General features: G+C 42.5%; 2 protein-coding genes across 5 annotated transcripts in view; both read right to left on the reverse strand.

The window, feature by feature from the left end:
- The window catches only part of LOC308336207 (aspartyl/asparaginyl beta-hydroxylase-like), a 57,073-nt gene that overhangs the window by 21,274 nt on the left and 12,931 nt on the right, over positions 1 to 22,868 (reverse strand). For 3 of the 4 annotated variants that reach the window (XM_080793505.1, XM_080793506.1, XM_080793503.1), the window contains 7 exons: positions 8,025 to 8,075; positions 6,514 to 6,615; positions 5,425 to 5,460; positions 3,536 to 3,580; positions 2,245 to 2,274; positions 2,116 to 2,151; positions 1,995 to 2,030 (listed from right to left, as the gene is read on the reverse strand). In XM_080793505.1, the coding sequence (XP_080649631.1) occupies positions 1,995 to 2,030; positions 2,116 to 2,151; positions 2,245 to 2,274; positions 3,536 to 3,580; positions 5,425 to 5,460; positions 6,514 to 6,615; positions 8,025 to 8,075 (336 nt within the window). The remainder of the gene's footprint in view (positions 1 to 1,994; positions 2,031 to 2,115; positions 2,152 to 2,244; positions 2,275 to 3,535; positions 3,581 to 5,424; positions 5,461 to 6,513; positions 6,616 to 8,024; positions 8,076 to 22,868) is intronic. The other variant, XM_080793504.1, reaches the window with a different exon arrangement.
- LOC308335987 (uncharacterized protein) lies at positions 11,560 to 21,605 on the reverse strand (the record flags this gene model as incomplete). Its single annotated transcript, XM_080793230.1, has 3 exons — positions 11,560 to 14,243; positions 20,869 to 21,051; positions 21,590 to 21,605. The coding sequence occupies 3 exons, from the start codon at positions 21,603 to 21,605 to the stop codon at positions 12,838 to 12,840; spliced, it is 1,605 nt and encodes a 534-aa protein (XP_080649356.1). The 3' UTR covers positions 11,560 to 12,837.

Genomic DNA, 22,868 nt, shown 5'->3' on the forward strand with positions numbered 1-22,868 from the left:
AATCTGAAATAGTCTCCGGATGTCTCTTCAATAAAATCTGAAATAGTCTCCGGATGTCTCTTCAATAAAATCTGAAATAGTCTCCGGATGTCTCTTCAATAAAATCTGAAATATTCTCCGGATGTCTCTTCAATAAAATCTGAAATAGTCTCCGGATGTCTCTTCAATAAAATCTGAAATAGTCTCCGGATGTCTCTTCAATAAAATCTGAAATAGTCTCCGGATGTCTCTTCAATAAAATCTGAAATAGTCTCCGGATGTCTCTTCAATAAAATCTGAAATAGTCTCCGGATGTCTCTTCAATAAAATCTGAAATAGTCTCCGGATGTCTCTTCAATAAAATCTGAAATAGTCTCCGGATGTCTCTTCAATAAAATCTGAAATAGTCTCCGGATTTCTCTTCAATAAAATCTGAAATAGTCTCCGGATGTCTCTTCAATAAAATCTGAAATAGTCTCCGGATGTCTCTTCAATAAAATCTGAAATAGTCTCCGGATGTCTCTTCAATAAAATCTGAAATAGTCTCCGGATGTCTCTTCAATAAAATCGGAAATAGTCTCCGGATGTCTCTTCAATAAAATCTGAAATATTCTCCGGATGTCTCTTCAATAAAATCTGAAATATTCTCCGGATGTCTCTTCAATAAAATCTGAAATAGTCTCCGGATGTCTCTTCAATAAAATCTGAAATAGTCTCCGGATGTCTCTTCAATAAAATCTGAAATAGTCTCCGGATGTCTCTTCAATAAAATCTGAAATAGTCTCCGGATGTCTCTTCAATAAAATCTGAAATAGTCTCCGGATGTCTCTTCAACAAAATCTGAAATAGTCTCCGGATGTCTCTTCAATAAAATCTGAAATAGTCTCCGGATGTCTCTTCAACAAAATCTGAAATAGTCTCCGGATGTCTCTTCAATAAAATCTGAAATAGTCTCCGGATGTCTCTTCAATAAAATCTGAAATAGTCTCCGGATGTCTCTTCAATAAAATCTGAAATAGTCTCCGGATGTCTCTTCAATAAAATCTGAAATAGTCTCCGGATGTCTCTTCAATAAAATCTGAAATAGTCTCCGGATGTCTCTTCAATAAAATCTGAAATAGTCTCCATATCTCTCTTCAATAAAATCTGAAATAGTCTCCGGATGTCTCTTCAATAAAATCTGAAATAGAGCACCGACGTCTGATGTCAATATCGCTAGATGGCGCTAAATCCACTGGTCCATGTACTTTTTGAGTGGTGCAACCACTCCAAGGAACAGCAATGTCCGTGTTCACCTATGTGTTCACCTATGTGGCCATGAGCACCAGTATGACTATGAGTACCAGTAGGGGCGCCGTTGTGCCATAAACAGAGAGAGAGAGAGAGAGATAGTATTAGTGCTGCACTGTTGCCTGCTAATGAGAGCGAGAGCGAGAGCGAGAGCGAGAGCGATAGCGATAGAGATAGAGATAGAGATAGAGATAGAGATAGAGATAGAGATAGAGATAGAGATAGAGATAGAGATAGAGATAGAGAGAGAGGAGAGGAGGGGGGTAGGGGAGAGGGGAGTTGCACCACTCAGTTCACACGGGTGTGATTTTATTGTAATCCCCATGAGGATTTTAGGCCATTTCACTCATATGGATATGAAGAATCAATTTGACTGAGAGAAAATGCAAATTTTAGTTACATTTGAAAGAATTTTCATAATTACACAGTAAGTACAAGTTAAAAGAGCAACGTTGACCAATGTTCCCTTTCTAAGTTGTACAGTGTGATAAGCAGAACTATATCGACGTGAGAAACTTTCAGTTTCATTATATCGTGTCCTGACCGTGTCCTGCCCTGACCCCCGACCCCGGGGGGGGGGAGATGTGTGTGTGTGTGTGTGTGTGTGTGTGTGTGTGTGTGTGTGTGTGTGTGTGTGTGTGTGTGTGTGTGTGTGTGTGTGTGTGTGTGTGTGTGTGTGTGTGTGTGTGTGTGTGCGTGCGCGTGTGCGCGTGCGTGTGTCTCACCTATTGTCTCTGGTGTTGATGGATCTTCAACTAAAACTGAAACAATCGTCTTGAATCAGTCACATGATTATGTGATCTACAAACAGCTGTATTATTATTATTATTATTAAAATCAAATTACCTCCTGTGGTGTCGATACCGTTTGTCCGCTCCTCCTCTGAAACACACAATATTAATATTGCCATTACTGCATGTATTATGACAGGCGGACAGACAAGACAGACAGACAGACAGACAGACATGTACCTACCATAAGGATGTGCGCTGTCTCGTGGGTCATCTGCAACAGAGGTGTAATATTTGCACGCACGCACGCAGACACATGTAGACAGACAGACACACACACACACACACACACACACACACACACACACACACACACACACACACACACACACACACAATTACAAAGGATGAAAATTATATGGGTGCGTCTGTTGCGCAACATTCAATGTTTTTAGCCGATGAGACCGAAGATCTGAAAATGTGAATGACTCTTGATCTAAAAATCATATAACGTCCAATTCTAAGCAAAGACTATGTGTTATGTGGCCCCGTCACGGTCCCGCCGCCGCTATAGTCGCGTTAGAATCAATCCTATACCTTCCGTTGTTGTCGTCGATCGCCTCGGGTCGTGTTTTGGCTACGTCGTCTAGCTATACTTCAGCAACATCCGGGATATAGCGCCAGCTGGTTTACGTCGCTAAATTTGCTCCCGCAGCTACAGTATAAAACGCTGGGCGCTCCCCCCGCAGACTTTTGCGTTGTTGCGTAATGTTATGTAATACGTAATGTAGCACGCACGCGCGCACACACACACACACACACACACACACACACACACACACACACACACACACACACTTCACAAGTGTAAATAATGTATTTCTTGTTGTTTTTGTTTCTGTTATTTTCCATACCTATGTTTGATTACTTTGTCTTACTATTTGTATATTACTATTTGTTAAATTGTATATTAACCTTGGTGAGAACCACATATAAGCCCTCCCTGGGTTTCTTTTCTCACCGGCACACACTTCTCTTTTATTAATGTTACCTTTTTGTACTGTTTTTATTGTGCAAAATAAACTAAACTAAACTAGATGGGTATTCCTATACAGTAAGTGCAGATTTTTTTTTAATTATTGTTTTATTGCTCCCCATCTGCTGCATGGGCTGACCTATACATACATTTCACTGGATTTTAGAAATAAAATACTACTTTTTCAATCTGTATGTGGCGAATAAAGATTGATTGGTTTGACTTGATTGATTGATTGATTGATTGGCTTCAGAGTACGGGGTCAGACTCCCATTGGCTTAGGTCGGCGTTTCAGAGTACGGGGTCAGACTCCCATTGGCTTAGGTCGGCGTTTCAGAGTACGGGGTCAGACTCCCATTGGCTTAGGGGCATCCAATCATGACTATAGGTCGCTAAAACCAGGTTTTCACCTGGCAAAAAACAATTAATTAGAATGATGATCGTTTCACATCGTTGTCTTGTATCGCATTTCATGAACACGTCTGTCCATCAGTCTCACCTGGGATGAAGTTGTCTTCAACAGGCATGGGAAGAGGCACGGCAGCTGGACGGACACACGGACACACACACACACAACACACACACACACCAAATTAAGTATTAGTTGTAGGGTTCAGACAGACAGACAGACAGACAGACAGACAGACAGACAGACAGACAGACAGACAGACAGACAGACAGACAGACAGACAGACAGACAGACAGACAGACAGACAGACACATGCCAAAGCCTGGTAGAAACCTTTCTTCGTAAAAAGGGAGGTGATACAATATTAAGTCTCAGAACATTAGTTAGTTTTTCCCTCAGGACTCAATATACACCTCCAGGTGTATATATATAATATATATATATATATATATATATACACAGTATATAGAAAGCTATAGATGGCTCACCCGCACTGCTGGCCAATGAGAGCGACGTTGCTATGTGGCGGACATCTTACCGAGGGGCGGCATAACATTGTGTCTATGGGGGCATATACTTTTTAAATGACCATAACATTGTGTCTATGGGGGCATGTACTTTTTAAATAACCATAACATTGTGTCTATGGGGGCATGTACTTTTTAAATAACCATAACATTGTGTCTATGGGGGCATGTACTTTTTAAATAACCATAACATTGTGTCTATGGGGCATGTACTTTTTAAATAACCATAACATTGTGTCTATGGGGGCATGTACTTTTTAAATAACCATAACATTGTGTCTATGGGGGCATATACTTTTTAAATAACCATAACATTGTGTCTATGGGGCATATACTTTTTAAATGACCATAACATTGTGTCTATGGGGCATATACTTTTTAAATAACCATAACATTGTGTCTATGGGGCATATACTTTTTAAATAACCATAACATTGTGTCTATGGGGCATGTACTTTTTAAATGACCATAACATTGTGTCTATGGGGGCATGTACTTTTTAAATGACCATAACATTGTCTCTATGGGGCATATACTTTTTAAATGACCATAACATTGTGTCTATGGGGGCATGTACTTTTTAAATGACCATAACATTGTCTCTATGGGGCATATACTTTTTAAATGACCATAACATTGTGTCTATGGGGGCATATACTTTTTAAATAACCATAACATTGTGTCTATGGGGCATATACTTTTTAAATAACCATAACATTGTGTCTATGGGGGCATGTACTTTTTAAATGACCATAACATTGTCTCTATGGGGCATATACTTTTTAAATGACCATAACATTGTGTCTATGGGGGCATATACTTTTTAAATAACCATAACATTGTGTCTATGGGGGCATATACTTTTTAAATAACCATAACATTGTGTCTATGGGGCATGTACTTTTTAAATAACCATAACATTGTGTCTATGGGGGCATGTACTTTTTAAATGACCATAACATTGTCTCTATGGGGCATATACTTTTTAAATGACCATAACATTGTGTCTATGGGGGCATATACTTTTTAAATAACCATAACATTGTGTCTATGGGGCATATACTTTTTAAATAACCATAACATTGTGTCTATGGGGGCATGTACTTTTTAAATGACCATAACATTGTCTCTATGGGGCATATACTTTTTAAATGACCATAACATTGTGTCTATGGGGGCATATACTTTTTAAATAACCATAACATTGTGTCTATGGGGGCAAGATGGCCGCCGGGTGAACTATACGTCAGAGACTCCGCCTTGAGCCATCTAGCCTTTATATGTAAGGTCTATGGGTGTACCGACTCTCCCAACTATAGCTTAGAAAGCCTGTCTGAAGCAGACACCTCCCTGCCGTCGGAAAAGGACTCTGTATTGAACTTGAACATGCCGCCGCCATGCTAACGTGCCAACATGCTAACGTGCCAACATGCTTTCCAAGATCAGACGAACCTTGGATTGCAGACTCTATGTCCTCAGATCCATAGACTGGAGACCAGGCAGACAGACAGACAGACAGACGGACGGACAGACAGACAGACAGTAGAGTCAGTCAGGTGTCAGCATACATTCAGACAGACAGACAGACAGACAGACAGACAGACAGACAGACAGACAGACAGACAGACAGACAGACAGACAGACAGACAGACAGACAGACAGACAGACAGACAGACAGACAGACAGACATGCAATGGGACAGGGAATAAAAACAAAAAAAACTAATCTCTCGCGACGTTAAGCTGTGTGCATGCGTTCAACAACACGTCACCGTGCAAAACAACATCGACAGCTATGAGGTGACGGGAAGCTCGGAGAATATATGCCAGTTTAGCGACGGTTGCTAAACTATTTGTGTTGGACAATGGGGTGCATACTTAGTTTAGACTAGTCATTGGTCAGACATGGGTTAAGGTTAGGTTTAGGTGTGCTGCCCCGTGGGAGGTTAGGTTTAGGGTGAGGGTTTGAGATAGGTTGTAGTTGTAGGACTAATGACTGGTCTAACCAATGACTAGTCTAAACCAAAACACCCTTGGACAATAGCTTTTGGGCTGGTGGTTTAGCGAAGGGTCCATAATTATGCATGTCCGCATGTTACGTTTGTGACGTCCTGCACCGTCCGTCCTCCATCGACCCTTTTTATTAAAACCATTTAGACCCGACACTATAGATTCTACAAAATGACAGTTTTCCTAAAACCAAATAAACTATGTGTTTCTGTGTCAGTGGTTCTCAAACTATTTCATGTCAAGAACCCCTATATAATATGTATTGCAAAATTGCGCCACATTTTCACGACTTTGCTATTGCTATGTTTCAATAGCTTAAGTATAACATAACGCTTAGAGCACCAAAAGGGGCTCCGGCCCAAAATGGGTTAAAGATTAGTTTTTGGCTTTTCTATTTTTTTTTTTAGATATTATAGACAGACCAAGAGACAGCAAAAAAAATACAGTAACAGACATTCATCTTTACATTGGAATGTAGATAAACATGCCTACACACACACACACACACACACACACAGTCACACACACACACCTGTGGCAGCCTCAGTGGGTGTGGCTTCTGTCAGTCCCTCCCCATCCGGCTGTGCCGTATTTTCATTGGTTGTTTGAGCCTCTGGTGCATGCCGATTGGTCCCTGTGGTGTGGAGGCATCGACAGATGAACGGGTTAACCCATTCAGGACGTGAACCCCTTTTGGTGTTTTAACTAAGCATTATGTTATATGAAAAATAGCAGACGTACAAGCTTGTAGGTCTATTTTTGAAAAATCTTGAAAATGCAGCACAAATCTTTGAATATATATTCTTTCAGAAGACTTTTTTTTTCCGACGTGAAAACTGCTCTAGAGTCAGTGGTCTTCACACATTTTCACGTCAAGGACCCCCAAATGTAATCGTGGGTCCTAATAATCGTTATCCCTAGAACACTGCACTATGCTTTTTCTCACCAATGTAAAATATTCCATGATCATATATTTCTCATCAAAATATATTGCAGTACAGCAATACGTGTGGCAACTCGAGGTACTCTACTTAAACATTTCATCGTGACTTTTCACAAACATATATAATGGGGGTGGGGGGGGGGCCTATCATGGGGGGCAAAAATCAGTGAAAAACGTCAACAATATTCCTAAAAAAAACTAACTAATGGAGCTGGGAACGACTCCGTTGGTTCACTCAACCCTGAGACATGAGAGAATGGTCCAGTGAAAAAAAAAGAATAATAATAAAAAAATAAGCCTATTGTGGGTATATGGGATTTTTCTCCATCATGCGATGACTAAACATTTGGTGAAATTCACACCTCTCTCTCTCTCTCTCTCTGTCTCTCATTATAGCAGGCAACAGTAGTGCAGCTCTATCCCTCTCTCTGTTTCTGGCAAACAGCGCCCCTACTGGTACTCATTAACGTCACATGTGAACACATAGGTGAACGGGCGGACGCATATAGGTGAACGGACACATAGGTGAACACGGACATTGCTGTTCCTTGGAGTGGTTGCGCCACTCAAAAAAGCAGGGATGTGGGGCAGGGAAACAAACCATATACCTTCTTTGATGTCACTGAGCATCCTGAAGGTATACTGAAAGACCACCTCAGACATAAGCAACATTATAAAAATTACAAAGATATTGTCTAGGGGAAAGACGGATAGATACATTTGCCCTTTCGGAAATGTGTTTTGTGCAAAGCAGTCATAACAAAAATGCTAACAAAAAGGCTACCAGTCGTAGTTCCAAGAGGCGTCACATTAGATGTTATGCACAGAACTGGGATGGGGCCCGCTTGTTCATGAGACCTATACTTATGGGAACAAACAATTCTCCAACCCGTGTTTAGTGTTCTAGTGGATAAAAAATGTTTCAAAAAATATCCCCAATTTGTCACACTTCTTTCAAGATTCTTTTTTGAAAATAGCGGGTCTATTAGGGGCACTGTTATACAATCCTTAAGTGAATTGAGGTGGCTAGTTTAACATAATTACTCCAATTATGTGACAGGCACACATGGGGCTCTCTGTGCGTGCGTGCGTGCTCTCACCTGCTGTCTGTTCTGTGTAGTCGCCCTGCGAAGCTGGCTTCTCCTTCAGACCTGATTGGTTTGACAGATAGATAAACCAATGAAAAACCAACACAGGTATATGTATTCCATTACCTATGTACAGTAGTGGTGGGATCGGCCTCGTATTTCTGGCTTCGTGCCCATCGACACAACCAAGGAGACTCTATTCTTTCTAACTTCTTTTCATTCAGATCACACTGCAATCTTTCCTCCAGGTTGAACTATATGCAAGTATGGCTGAGTGGTCATTGTTGATAGATAAATGACCGACAGGGTGTTATATATGTACACAATGACCACTCTCAGCCATACAGTACCCCACTTATTACACGGGTACTTAAAGGACCACTTCACCCACTTTTCAACCTATCTTCATAATAATAGGTCCTCACTAATAATTATGAAAAAATTGCGCATTTTCTTTCTACTCTGTCTGTGTCTCATAGGAGGGATGTGGGCCCAAACCGTCTTCCAGTGACATCATCGATGGGGAATCCAAGCTAATAGAAACTGCAGGCTTTCTAGTCCAGAAAAGTTGCAATGCGAAAACGGAAGCCATCGATCTCACAATAATGAAAATCTAAACATTTTTGTAAAAAAAGTCTTGTTTAAAAATAAATCTGCCTAATGATGATGTCACTGGAAGACAGTTTCTAAACTGCCCACAGCCCTCCTATGAGACACAGTCTGAGTAGAAAAAAATCGTGCCATTTTATCATGATTATTAGTGCGGACCTATTATATGAAGATAGGTTGAAAAGTGGTGAAGTGGTCCTTTAATACATTACATACATTAATAAATTGACCCAAAACAAGGTATTTCCTTGCTTACTGTAATGAAAGTACACTCTCAGAGTTACAGACCATGTTATGGTTATTCAGGGCTATCACTTTGGGTGTTTCTGGTAACATTATGGTCTACTCATTGACCCTCCAGGTATAAAGGATGTTTTTGTTTAGATTACAAGTGTTTTAAAGGGAGCAACGGTGAACTGCATTGTATACGTTGGTAGTTTATATAAATTGTCAACAGCAGCTGTAGCCAGACTCCAGAGACATGATTTCACAACAATGGAAATATACACTGAATTCATGTATTCTTCTTATTATTTCCCATTGTGTACATACAGTAAAGTTTCATTGTCTGGGTTCTGTTAAAAAAAACCTGTTCTATTTATCAAAATATAAACTCTTAAACCATTTTAGGCCGGGAACCCCTTTTGGTGCTAGCATTATGTTGTGCTTTAGCTATTGAAAAATAGCAGATCTACAAGCTCACTACGAGCTCATATAGGTCTGCTATTTTTTTAAACTGTCAGGATTTAGAAGACATATTTTAGAATCTGATCTCAGGTCAAAATGAGTTAAAGAACCACCATTCTTCTGTGCGTTAGAATCTGATCTCAGGTCAGAATGGGTTAAATGGAGAGTCATCTCGTTCCCAAGTATAGGAGGAGGCAAAAGCCAATGTAAAAACAACATGGGGAGACCATACTGTACAATAAGCTTGACATTTACAGCTTTCCGAAGCGTGACTGACATAGAAGACATTTTTAGAATCTGATCTCAGGTCAGAATGGAAAACTGTCAGGATGTAGAAGACATTTTTAGAAGCTGATCTCAGGTCAGAATGGAAAACTGTCAGGATGTAGAAGACATTTTTAGAATCTGATCTCAGGTCAGAAATGAACAAACCCTTTGTCACGAAACCGACTGGTTAGGACCCGAAGAATGCAGAGAGAGAAGTCGTGACCCCCGAAATAGTGGCACACAAAGGTATAGTCTTTACTAATAGCTTCAGTTCAATGACAAGTTAACAATTTAAGAGTATACACACACCTCACCATGGTTGTTGCCAGTAGGTGGCAGCGGTTCATAACATTTACAATTCCAGTTCCTTTATTGAGTGGTTCTCAAAGTGCTTTTTTGGTGTTAGCATTATGTTATGCTTTAGCTATTGAAACATAGCAGATCTACAAGCGAGCTTGTAGGTCTGCTATTTTTTTTTTAAATCATGAAAATGTGGCACAAATTTGGAATATGTATTTTTTCAGAACAAACTTTTTTAACTCAAATCTTTGCCTGGGGGGGGGGGGGGGGCAGAGGCATATTACATATAATTTTTGGGGTCCTTGACATGAAATATTGAGCACCACGGATATAGAGACATGAGGTTTTTCAGGGGAAAAAATACATTTAAAAAATAATTCAACGTCAGGCCTAATTGGGTTAATGTGCAGAACATTGTTTTCTCACCCAACAGTAAGTGTAGACAGTACATACAGGGCATCTGCACAGTCAGAAAGTGACCCTACATAATAATAATAATAATAATAATAATAAGAAGAAGAAAAGACCACTATTGATCCTGCTAGCCAAATGCAGGCGCAGACAGACAGACAGAAATGAGCCAGATTAAGTGGGTCATTGGCTCTAAATATCGTTTTTTTAATGTTTGATTAATTTGTCCGGCCGGCCCTACACACTTGAGTTCATGACATGGCATCGTCTATTGTCTTATACCTAGCGCACGCCAAACGCACGCACGCACTCACGCACGCACCCCAGTGGATATACAAAGAGTGCTTCTCGGCGCTGACACTTTGCACCGTGCATGTATTCTGTTAAAAATATCAGACGAAGTCGCGTGCATATTATACACAAACCCAATGAACGGCAGCTATCTGAAACCAGAAGAACACGCTAGGATAATAAATAAAACAATAGGAAAAAACCCGCAGGTCTGTACATTGAAAGAAGGGACCTTTTTTTTTAAATGTATATAGGCATCAACCAAAGTTATTATTGAAATGTATTTAAAGGACAGCACCTTGATATGCGTCATCTCGTTTTAGACGGGGGGGGGGGGGGGGTCCTCGGGCACAACACAATGAATACAGTACAGTATACAGTAATGTGCAATGACCTATTGACCTTTGGAGCCAACGCTTCTTCTTCCTGCCGTGTTTTTTGTCTACTCACGCTTTTTGCGTTTCTCAGAGGAGCTCAGCTGTGGACAGGTCAGACACAACAACCTGCCTAAGCTCAGACACAACAACCTGCCTAAGCTCAGACACAACCTGCCTAAGCTCAGACACAACAACCGGCCTACCGGTGACATCATCCATGGGGATTCGATGAATCGTAATCAAATCGATTTTTTATTTAGTAATCGATTAATCGAATCGGCGACTAATCGCTAGAGTTTTTTTGCGATTTATCTAAGGTCATTTCCCACTTAACCATAGTTTCTTCCAGTGTTAAGTGTTCTAAACTAAAGAGGAGTGAGCCATCTCTCTTCCCTTACAATCTGATGACATGTACAGTAGCGACTATACAAGGCAAAATATGACACGTGACGATTATAGTAACAAAGAACAAAACTGTTGTGGCTTGAATATTTATTTTTAAATGACCTATTTGAGTGCAGAAGAGTACTGTTCTTTTTAGACTGACACATGTGTAGCTATTCGCTAATCAAATGTATGCAGTCAGAATATGCCTATAGACACCACCAGTTGCTTTAATTAATTTTAATTTAGTTTGTCTTTTATTTGAATGGCAGCCTAATCAGCAACGAATCAATTTTTTTTTAATTAATTATATTTTTTGTTAGTTAGAAGTTTTTTAAGGAAAGAATAAATCATAAGTGGATTCCATTGGGTGTGCCTGGAGGGACACTGAAGGTTGCCTATAGCAACCTGGGTAGAGAGGTACTGTACATGTGTTTGGCTTCTGCCGGTCGATTTTTACATAAAGCGATTACCGGGTTTGGCTATCAAAGAGCAATTATTATAAGCCGCGGCGCCGTGGGTTATGGCGCTGGCTGGTGCCAAGGGTGATAACCCATTTAGACGCGTCATAATGTCGTTAGTGACGACCACTTACATGCAGATATAGGTTGAAAATGTCATACTGTAACAACATCGAAGGAATACAGATCTTTATTACATTATACATCTTCTTTAAGAGTGAAGTTTCCTGCTGGCGTAATCCTGAGGTTTAATTCTTCTTAAGTTACACATCATATAGTCGTATCGATCGTTACCATATAAATTTAAGATATATGCATTAAACATACTAATCTACTGCTCTATAATATCATTCAGTGAATTATTATTTTTGAGTGGTGCAACCACTCCAAGGAACAGCAATGTCCGTGTTCACCTATGTGACTACCGGTATGTGACTTTAATGAGTACCAGTTGTGCCAGAAACAGAGAGAGAGAGAGCGATAGTGCTGCACCGTTGCCTGCTAATGAGAGAGAGAGAGAGAGAGAGAGAGAGAGAGGAGGGGGGGGGGAGGGGAGTTGCACCACTCAGTTCACACGGGTGTGATTTTTAAAATAATAAAGACTTGAAACGTCTCATCTGCCGTCACCAGGCGGTATTGCAAAACAGACCTATGAAAGAATGATAGATTTACAAGCCCATGCACAAGACATAATCACAGATCTGTAAACACGTGTGTGTGTGTGTGTGTGTGTGTGTGTGTGTGTGTGTGCGCACACGCACGCGATGTGAAGCAATGGCATTGTGTGATCCTTTGATTCACAGAAAATGCCCAAAATGTGTAGTTTCAATAGAGCAACATTAAAACTACAACAACCATGGGCCGTTAATATCGTGTCTTGTAGTCATTTACGACCCCCCCCCCCCCCCTTAAGGCTCAACAATAACGGATCAGATCAAGTGACATCATCAGTGCGTGACGGCAGCGTCATTGCTGCTTCTGAGTTGATGGCCGACGACGGCGGGCACCTTCGACACTTCCTCCCTCTCCGTTCTCTCCCTAGGCGACTCTCCCTCTCTCCCTGGCCGCCACGCGCTCTCTCTCCTCCTGTCCCTCCGTCACCGGCCTCTCCAGTCTCTCTCGCTCCAGTCTCTCCCTAGCGGCCTGCACTCTCGCCAGCCTCGTCCCCTCGAGCCTCTCCTTCTCTGCTCGCTCGCCTGCCTGCAGCCTCTCCGCCTCTAGTCTCTCCCGCTCGGCCATGGCCAGTCTTTTCTCTCTCTCCCTGGCGAGGAGGAGGAGTCTCGCCTTGTCCAGTGTCTCTCTCTCCTGCCGCTCCCTCTCCTTATTGGCCGCCACTCTCTCTCGCTCTAGTCTCTCGCGCGCCAGTCTCTCTCTGGCCGCCCGAACCTTTTCCGCTCTCTCTTTCTCGGCTCGTTTCTCCGCCTCCAGTCTCTCTCTCTCCAGCCGCGTCTTCTCCAGTCTCTCGCTCTCCAGTCTCTCTTTGGCGGCCTGCAACTTGTCCAGCCTTTCCTTCTCCAGTCTCTCTTTGGCTAGCCTCTCGCTCTCCAGTCTCTCTCTCTCCAGTCTCTCTTTAGCAGCCTGCACTTTTTCCAGCCTCATTTTCTCCAGTCTCTCTTTGGCTAGCCTCTCGCTCTCCAGTCTCTCATTCTCTGCTCTCTCTCTCTCCCTTTCTCGATCAAGTCTCTCCTTCTCTTTGGCTAGTCTCTCTTTTTCCAGTCTCTCTCTCTCCAGTCTCTCTTTTTCCAGCCTCTCCCTCTCTTTGGCCAGTCTCTCTCTCTCCAGTCTCTGCTTCTCTTTGGCTAGTCTCTCTTTTTCCAGTCTCTCCTTCTCTTTGGCTAGTCTCTCTTCTTCTAGTCTCTCTTTTTCCAGTCTCTCTTTTTCCAGTCTCTCTTTTTCCAGCCTCTCCCTCTCTTTGGCCAGCCTCTCCTTCTCTTTGGCCAGTCTCTCTCTCTCCACTCTCTCCCTCTCTTTGGCCAGTCTCTCTCTCTCCACTCTCTCCCTCTCTTTGGCCAGTCTCTCTCTCTCCACTCTCTCCCTCTCCACTAGTCTCTCTCCCTCCAGCCTCTCCTCCTCGAGGCGCCGCTCCCTCTCCCTCTCCTCCGCCGCCGCCCGCAGCCTCTCCGCCTCCTCCCTCTCCCTCTCCCCCCTCCCCCGCTCCTCCTCCTCCCTCCGTCCGCGGCGCTCCTCCTCCTCCCTCCTCCGCTCCTCGCCCCGGCGCTCCTGGGCCTCCCGCGCGGCCGCCCCGCGGGCCCAGGCCTCCTCCCGCTCCCGCTCCTCCCCGTCCAGGACGCCGCGCACCTCCTCCAGCACCAGCCGGGCGATGCGCTTGGCCTCCATCCGCTCGTGGACCGCCCTCAGCTCCTCCCTCAGGGCCCAGCGCAGCTTCAGCCCCGAGGTCTGATTGGCTGGCTGGTTTGATTGGCTGGTCTGATTGGCTGGCTGGTCTGGGAGGGGGTGAGCAGGTATTGAGGACAAGTTTGTTTGGTAGGGTGCTCGGTGCTCTCGGGGTTAAAAAAGGCTTCCGGCGAAGGTGTTTAGTATTGTTTTATGGTTAATACATTGTGCAGTCCGCAAGCATCTGTTGTTACAAAAAAAAATATATATATTAATTTAGCCATTATCGTCTGTCTCCTTAGGAATTCAACTCTTCAAATTATAGCCAAAGTGTGGCCAAAATGTTATTGTCGGTCTATCAACCGGTAACACGCGGGACCAAACAGTGGCCTTGTGGTTAGAGTGTCCGCCCTGAAACTGGGAGGTCGGGGGTTCGATGCCCGGCCGGGTCATTATTACCAAAGACTGTAAAAAATGGGAGCCAATGCCTCCCTGCTTGGCACTCAGCATCAAAGGGTTGGGTAAATCAACTAATCAAGTTAAGTAGCAGCAGCTGAGCTGAGGTGGAGTGCCACACCTACCGTCGGCTCCCTGCTGGGCTGCCCGCGAGACCAGTGTCGATTTCGTCGACTAAAACTATGACGAAAAATGTCCGTCGACTACCTTTTTTTCACTGACGGAAACTAAATGGAAACTAAATGGAAACTAAATTAAAACCAACTAAGACTATACATTTCGTCAACAAATAAAAACTAGACTAAAATGTTAGGAAGGGACTAGCGAGTCATTTAACACTTGGTTGCATGCTAAAAATAGCATATAAAAAAAAAGCCATCATTACGATGGCATCAAGGCCCACCAAAATAAAATGTAGTCGACTAAATAAACTGTAGATTTAGTCGACTAAAATCTTATATTTAGTCGACTTAAAACGAGACTGACACTAAAACATTCCAGGTGACTAAAATGTGACTGAAACTAAATGAAAACTATTCAAGAGACTATATGACTAAAATAGACTAAATAGACTAAAATAGAACGTCATAAACAACACTGCGGCATCTAACCCATGGATTTTGCTTTTGCTTTCATCGTTGTCTATTTGTCAGCTACCGTACATCTGACGTTAGCTGTATTTACATACTGAATATAAGACTCCGGTTATAAGACGACCCCCATTTTTCCCAAGACTCCTTCGTGTAAAAAGAACATTGAATGTCATATAAGTCTCCGGTTATAATACAACCCCGTTTATTGGGATATTTCCATTGGATATTAAAAAAAACGTCTTATATTCAGGCTATAGGGTAATTCAAAGGCAAGTTAAACTAACATTACGTTCTGCAAAAACACGCACACACACACATTCGGTATGCTAACACACGAAGGCATGCAGGCATGCTGATACACACCAGCTCACACATCATGCTGATAATGAACAGCTGTGTGCGCGAGAGCTACCTTTTGGCAGTTCAATTTCTGAAGCAGAAACCTCCACAGCCTTGTCTGCTGGTATGAACGCACGCATACGCACGCACACGCCGCATGTGCACACACACGTCACACACACACACACTCCTAAATAAAGTATATTTAGGAGAAACTCCACATGTTGATGAGACAACATGCTGATACACACCAGCTCACACATCATGCTAATAACGAACAGCTGTGTGTGCGAGAGCTACCTTTTGGCAGTTCAATTTCTGAAGCAGAAACCTCCACAGCCTTGTCTGTTTGTATGAACGCACACACGCACGCGCGCGCGCACACACACACACACACACACACACACACACACACACACACACACACACACACACACACACACACACTCCTAAATAAAGTATATTCAGGAGAAACTGCACACACATGTACCCACCCCCTACGTCCTTATTGTTCCCGCCACCAGTTATTTTGAATAAGAAATAACTAAATATGGCATTTTTTAAATGACATGAACATTACCGACCAATGCTCGAGTTGCTCTAAGCCCCACCCCGCAGTAAAACAGACACGTGTTATGTTGTGTCTGTGTGTGTGTTGTTAAGCAAGCGCTCCTCTCATTCTAGTATACCATACAGAGATTAAAATAGGGTGCATTTTGCATCCCAAAACGCAGTTTATAGTTAAGGGACGCAATAAAACAACGACCTCTGCATTCACGGGATGCACTTCTGTACTGTTTTTTTAATTCTAGTGTATTTTGCTAGCTTTAGTTATAATAATAATTTCTTCTTCTGTTTTCTACATGAATATGAAACCATATAATGCTGCAAGTTAAACGTTATTTGTCAAAATGGCAAAATGGGACTCATAAAATGTCCCTGGGATTCATCTCTAAAAGACCATCCCTGCATCCCTGGGAGTCATTACATTGAAAACCTATTTACATCACTGACCATGGCACATGCATGCAGCATTGCAGCTACATGGGGGCATTCACAATGGGTCGATTTGTTTAGATTTTTTTGTTAAGTACCACATGTCTGACGATTCGACAAACTAACTACCAGACGTCCTATAATATCGCCGCCAAAGTCGTGAAAAGAAGCAGCCTTCCGTGTTGCCATTTCTGTTCACGGAAATATTGTTTTAAAAAAATATCTCATATCTAAAAATAAAAAAAAATACACGTTCCATTTCTGCTACACACAGCAAACTAGGATAGGATTCGGCACATGTGATTTAAATATAGCAGTAACGACAACATGCCGCAGTTGTTAAACACACAAGATTACACACAGATTACCGACAGGATCCACGCCTGTTCAAATAACCGTGAGTTCAACCAAATACAGACAAAGTCCAGAATCACGCACACATGCACACACACGCACGCACGCGCGCACGCACGCGCGCACGCACGCACGCACACAAATCTATCAACGTGTGACTTGACTTGTGTGAATACTTGATTTTAGTTAAGCCCAAACCACACCAAAGGGCCGCGTCGGGACAAAGCGGTTTTTAAGGCAAACCACACAGTTGACCTTAAAAACTGTTTTACCCCCGACCCCCCCCCCCCACACACACACCCACACAGTTAGACGTGTGCACGCTTAAATGTTCAAAGAGCACACAGAGCTCATGCACTCACACTGTTGGCAGCCCGCTGAAACACACACACAAACACACACACACACACACACACAACATGCACAAGCACACAGGAGGACACACTGTACCTCTTTTCAGTCTGTCTTTTCTGATCCGAGCACCTTTTAACGGTCTCTCATCTGACGCACACAAGCAACACACACACACACACACACACACACGCGCGCACACACACACACACACACACACACACACACACACACACACACACGCAATATAAACAATAGAACCAACACAATGCACGCACGCATTTTGTGAAAATCATCAACCCATTCTGACCCGAGATCAGATTCTATAAATGTCTTCTATACATCCCGACAGTTTTCTGAAAAAGCCATGTTTCTATGTCAGTCGTTCTTCTATTTTCCCAAAAATAGCAGACCTACAAGCTCGTAGCGCGCCACTCGGTGGCGCGCTATGAGCTTGTAGATCTGCTATTTTTCGAAATCTATACGGAGCTCTCCGTGGTTTTGGATAAAACGCGCAACGTTCGGAAGGTCTTTGCCGATTACCCGGTGGTCTAGATGGAAAACATTGGCGCTTTCTAGAGCAAGGATGGCTTCATTTTAGCTCGCTATAGCGTTGGCGCTATTTATTTAGCATTACACACGGACGCCCAGAAACAGGGTGTGCAGCACTGAAATGGCCTTCGGCAGTCTTGAGGTCGGCTGTGTGCGCCCAGCAGGTGGCGGTATAAGTGTTTAAATGTTCTGATGAATTGAAAATGAAGGACCCTGAGGTAAACAAGTCTTAGTGCCTTTTCCTGTATCGCAGTAGCAGTTTATTCATTGACCCGGACTTTATTTTAAACTGTACCCATTCTACATACTGTGAATACAATGTTCAATCACTCAATCAACATGTTTCTTTTTTTCAAATGGAACAACATGTTTCTTTATTGTCGATCAGATAATGCTATAAGATAACATACTAATAGCAGCGTCGAGCCGGATGTACCAGGGGTCACCAACATGTCTGTATACTACACGGACACAATCGTACCGTGGCAAAGTCTTTGTCATGTCCGTGGCGACATTTTAGATTTCACACACCATGATAATGTATTTTGATCACAACAACACACATACTGAATGTCAAGTATCCAGGTTTTCTTCATAAGAAGTATGACAATTATGTATTGTGACTAGGCATGTAACGATATATCGTATATCGCGATATATATCGATATTATATCCCGACGATATGTATCGATTTATTTATTTTTTAATCGAAAAAAAAAAAAAAAAAAAAACGTTTTTCTTTTTTTTTTAGGGGGGGGCTAGTGTGTGATAAGAAATGTCAGCTGTAATCATATTCCATCATATTCACATGATTTTGGAGAGAAATGAGACGGTAGAGGCCTGGAGAGAGGAGCTGTATATGTGTCTGTGACTGTGCCCAGGTGATGGTCGTTATTGATGCTCATTAATACATCAAGGAAGGCAATTATCTTTGCAATGTAGTTAAATAAAAATTGTGAAAAAAGCTTTGGGGGGAAGATAAATCATTTAAAAAAAGGTGATTTGTAAACCAAATTTGGAACCAAATGGACCAAATTGTCCATTAATTGGTTCCATTTGAACACTCAAGTTACAGACCTATTGTGGTCATTCAGGGTTTATCTATTAATGCGTTTCTGGTAATATTATTGTCCACTCATTCTGCATGTCTGTGGCAAAAAAATTGAATGTTGACAAAAATGTCCACCACAACAAGCCAACATGGCGATGATTGATGACCCCTGGTATATATACAGCTGTCCGACATTGAGCCAAGCAGAGCAGTTATACTCATGCCAATGTCGGGGAAAAAGGCTTCCCGTACGAACCATAGTTCGTAGATAGTCGGGTCATTGTGCACGTCGTACGTGCACGCAGTGCCTGGCAACCAAGGTGATGAAAAAAAGTAAATAAATGAAAAAAAGAAAAAAAACACAGCGACAGAGTACAGACAAACATTCAGTTCAAAAGGGGATAGCACCAAAATAAAGGTCCTTGCGTTCTTGTTTCCATTTAGGCCCTATATGCAATCAATTTATAGACATGACATAAAGAATAACAACAAAATGCAATATCATCTCTCTCTCTCTCTCTCTCTCACACACACACACGCTCGCACGCACGCACGCAAAACGTTTCCGTGCTTGGTGTTCAAGTTTGTAACGACGGAGACCACGTCCGTTTGGAGGAGGAGTAGTGGACTGCCCCACGGCCGTTAAGACGGTTAGTCACACGACTTACATTGAAACGTTCTTTTCTTCGTGCTCGACGACAAAAATGAAGTAGTGAGAATATATGTGACCAGATTTTACTGAGAGACTGCCATCGCGCAAATTACAGCTTTTCACCAGAGGAGGTTTTTAATTTTTTTATTTGATGAGTTAATAGCACAGGCAGACTCGTCACATACTAGAGCATGTCTGAAATAAGTGTCAGAGCTGAAATCGACATGTAAATATGAAATAAATGCTTAAACATAGCGTAACGTAGCTAGGTGTAATGTTAGAGGCCACAGAAGTGAACCTCTCAAGCCTGTTTTCTCAACTCGCTGTTTCTCTGCAAGTCATTACTCCATAAGCCATATCTCCAAAACTGGTGGGTCAAACTGAACAACCAACATGTCAATTTGAAGCTATGATTCCCTGCTTTCATATGACATGAAAAAAATCCAATGGCAGTCCCTCAGTCAAATTGTGTCACATATTGTGGCACTGTATAGCCTATTTGGACGCCATAACAGTCTTGTTTAGTATAGACTATACATGAAAAAGAACAGAACATGTACTAACGGTATAACCGAGTTTCTGAATCTTAAAAAAAGAAAAGAAAATGCATTTACAGTACGAGTTACTGCCGGAAATAACGGCGTTACACAAACGCGGTACTTATAATTTAATATAAAGCTCCCAAAAACAACACAGCAAAGATATACCTCAGTGCACACAGACAGATAGACGGACATTAGTTGGCCAGAATTACATCATCGGGGACGTAAGAAATGATTATCTTTGAACTAGGGCTGGGCAATATATCAGCATTATGTCAATGTAAAGTGGCCGTCTTCATCTAGGAGTCTGGATCATCTTCTCTAAGCATCCGACATCCGACTGATCACCTTGATTGATAGCTCTCTCTCCAACTGATTACGTTGATTGATAACTATTTCTCCAGCCAATCGGTGTCAGCCAACGAGAGGAGCTTTTTGTCCCCCTGCACGGCCTCTCGATCAATCCAAACTTTAACCGGCAACGCAAGACTATTATTTGACCGTCCTGCTTTATGATTGGACCAGAGGGACCATCCTGCTTCCTGATTGGTCCAGACATGGGCAAATTAAATAATGACATCAGGTAGTTTGTTTTTTCTCTGTGTCGCCAAAATCGTATTATTAAAAAAAAAAAAATAATAATCCGAATCTGAATAAGTGAGTTTTGTCTCCATGACAACACAAACAACCGGCCAATCGTCCGCTCCGATTACCAGTCCCCCAATCGCTTCCATAATTAGCGGGGCCTCGCTATTGGCCGCCGGGGCTCGGGGGGGGGGGGGGGGGGAACGTCGGTTCTGCTCTGCTATTGGTTGCGGAGGTCCAGCGTGACCCCGTCCACAGAGTCACCTTCCTCGGGAGGCCCCGCCTCCTCCTCCTCAGCGCCAAGCTCCGCCTCTAGGGGCGGAGCAACCAGCTCATACAGGAAGGTGAAGAAGCCAAAGAACCAATCGGAGCCCTCCTCGGCTAAAATGTCAAGAACCTCCTCTAGTGACTCGCCATTGTCGCTACCGCCGCCATCTTTGTTCAGGCCTGGGGCGAGAGAGAGAGAGAGAGAGAGAGAGGTAGAGAGAGAGAGAGAGAGAGAGAGAGAGAGAGAGAGAGAGAGAGAGAGAGAGAGAGAGTGAGATGGAAAATGAAGGAAGGAAGGAAGGAAGGAAGGAAGGAAGGAAGGAAGGAAGGAAGGAAGGAAGGAGAGGGGAGGAGCCTCAAGCAGGAAGTTGGTGACGGATGGGAAAGTAAATAAATAATGGGGAGGAGCGATGGAGGAGGGCGGACGGAACGATACACGACCAAATGAAACAAAGACAAAACCAAATCACAATGACGTGATGGAGAGGGGAGAGAGAGAAAAGTTGTGAGTTCAAGTCTCTCTGACCAACAACATGTCACACACACACTCACCGCCTGTCTGTCTGTCTGTCTGTCTGCCTGTCTACCTGTCTGTCTGCCTGTCTGTCTGTCTGCCTCCATCCAAACACAACAGTGAATGGTGGCAGCCATCTTTGCTCCAACAACAGCGAGACGTTTATAACCAAATGCCACTGAACATACTGTATTTACTAGTTACTGAACATTGTTGCCATGTTTACACAATGTTTGCTCTTATTTATTGATTGATTGAAGTACAGTTTGCAGAATGGATACATTTCCCATGAAAAGCACAACTCAATACAAAGACTGTTACTGCATGTGGACGACACACTGATAAAAGCATAACACTTGTTTACAACAGGGTCCACCCTTTTCAATTCATCAGAACATTTAGAGACGTACAGACTACAGATATAAGCTTCTATTTATATATATATATATATATATATATATATATAAAAATCTTGAAAGGAGGTAAAAAGGGAAAAGAGAGGAAAATATGTTGTTCCACGGACCTCCCCCAGAAACAAAGATTTGAGTTAAAAACATTCGCTGTGAAATAATATATATTCAAAGATTTGAACATGTTTTCACAAAAATAGCAGGTCTACAAGCTCGTAGATCTGCCATTTTAAAGCCGCTAAAGTTTAAACCATTTTGACCCGAGATCAGATTCTAAAAACGTCTTCTATACATCCTGACAGTTTTCTGAAAAAGCCATGTTTCCGTGTCAGTCGTTCAGTCGATTTTTCAAAGATAGCAGACCTATACAAGCTCGTAGCTTGAGCTTGTAGATCTGCTATTTTTTCAATAGCTAAAGCATAGCATAATGCCGACACCAAAAGGGGTTCCCGCCCCCAAAATGGGTTTTAAAGTGGCTAAAAGCTATAAGGTGACACGGATGCGTCCGCAGGTCTAAACGAGTTCACGTCTTTCAGGGTTTACTGCCGACATAGAACCACACCATGTACAACCGGCTGTATACTGTACGTACTGTACAGTATGTATACACGCTGGAAAACAATTATACATGAACTCAGTCCCTAGCTTGGTAGTCGGCGCCTAGAAAGCATGCGCTTTTTAATCGTTCATCACACAACCTCACTTTGATGGATTCAAAATGAGAACAGGTCCAGCTGAATCGGGTGGTGTATAAGCCGGCGTTTGAGGGCAGAACATTCTATGATGTTCCAAAGGTACGGTATATAGGTGGAAAAACAACTGAAGGCAGGCAGGGAAATGAATGCATTTGATTTAAACAGATAACAAATAGATTGTTTTTTGATTATATAATTTCCACCCTTTCATTTCGAGGTTTAAAGATTGTGCCAACTTCGATCACAGCCGGCACAAATAATGAAGAACATCCTTGGTCCGTCCTCGAGTTCTCCAGATATAAGTTCCGGGGCTTGTACCTCTAAAACCATTACAGGATGTATTGGATAATAGACAGACAGACAGACAGACAGACAGAC

This window comes from Protomyctophum bolini, assembly GCF_963924005.1.
Source record: "Protomyctophum bolini genome assembly, chromosome: 21".
NCBI classification, from domain to species: Eukaryota; Metazoa; Chordata; class Actinopteri; order Myctophiformes; family Myctophidae; genus Protomyctophum; species Protomyctophum bolini.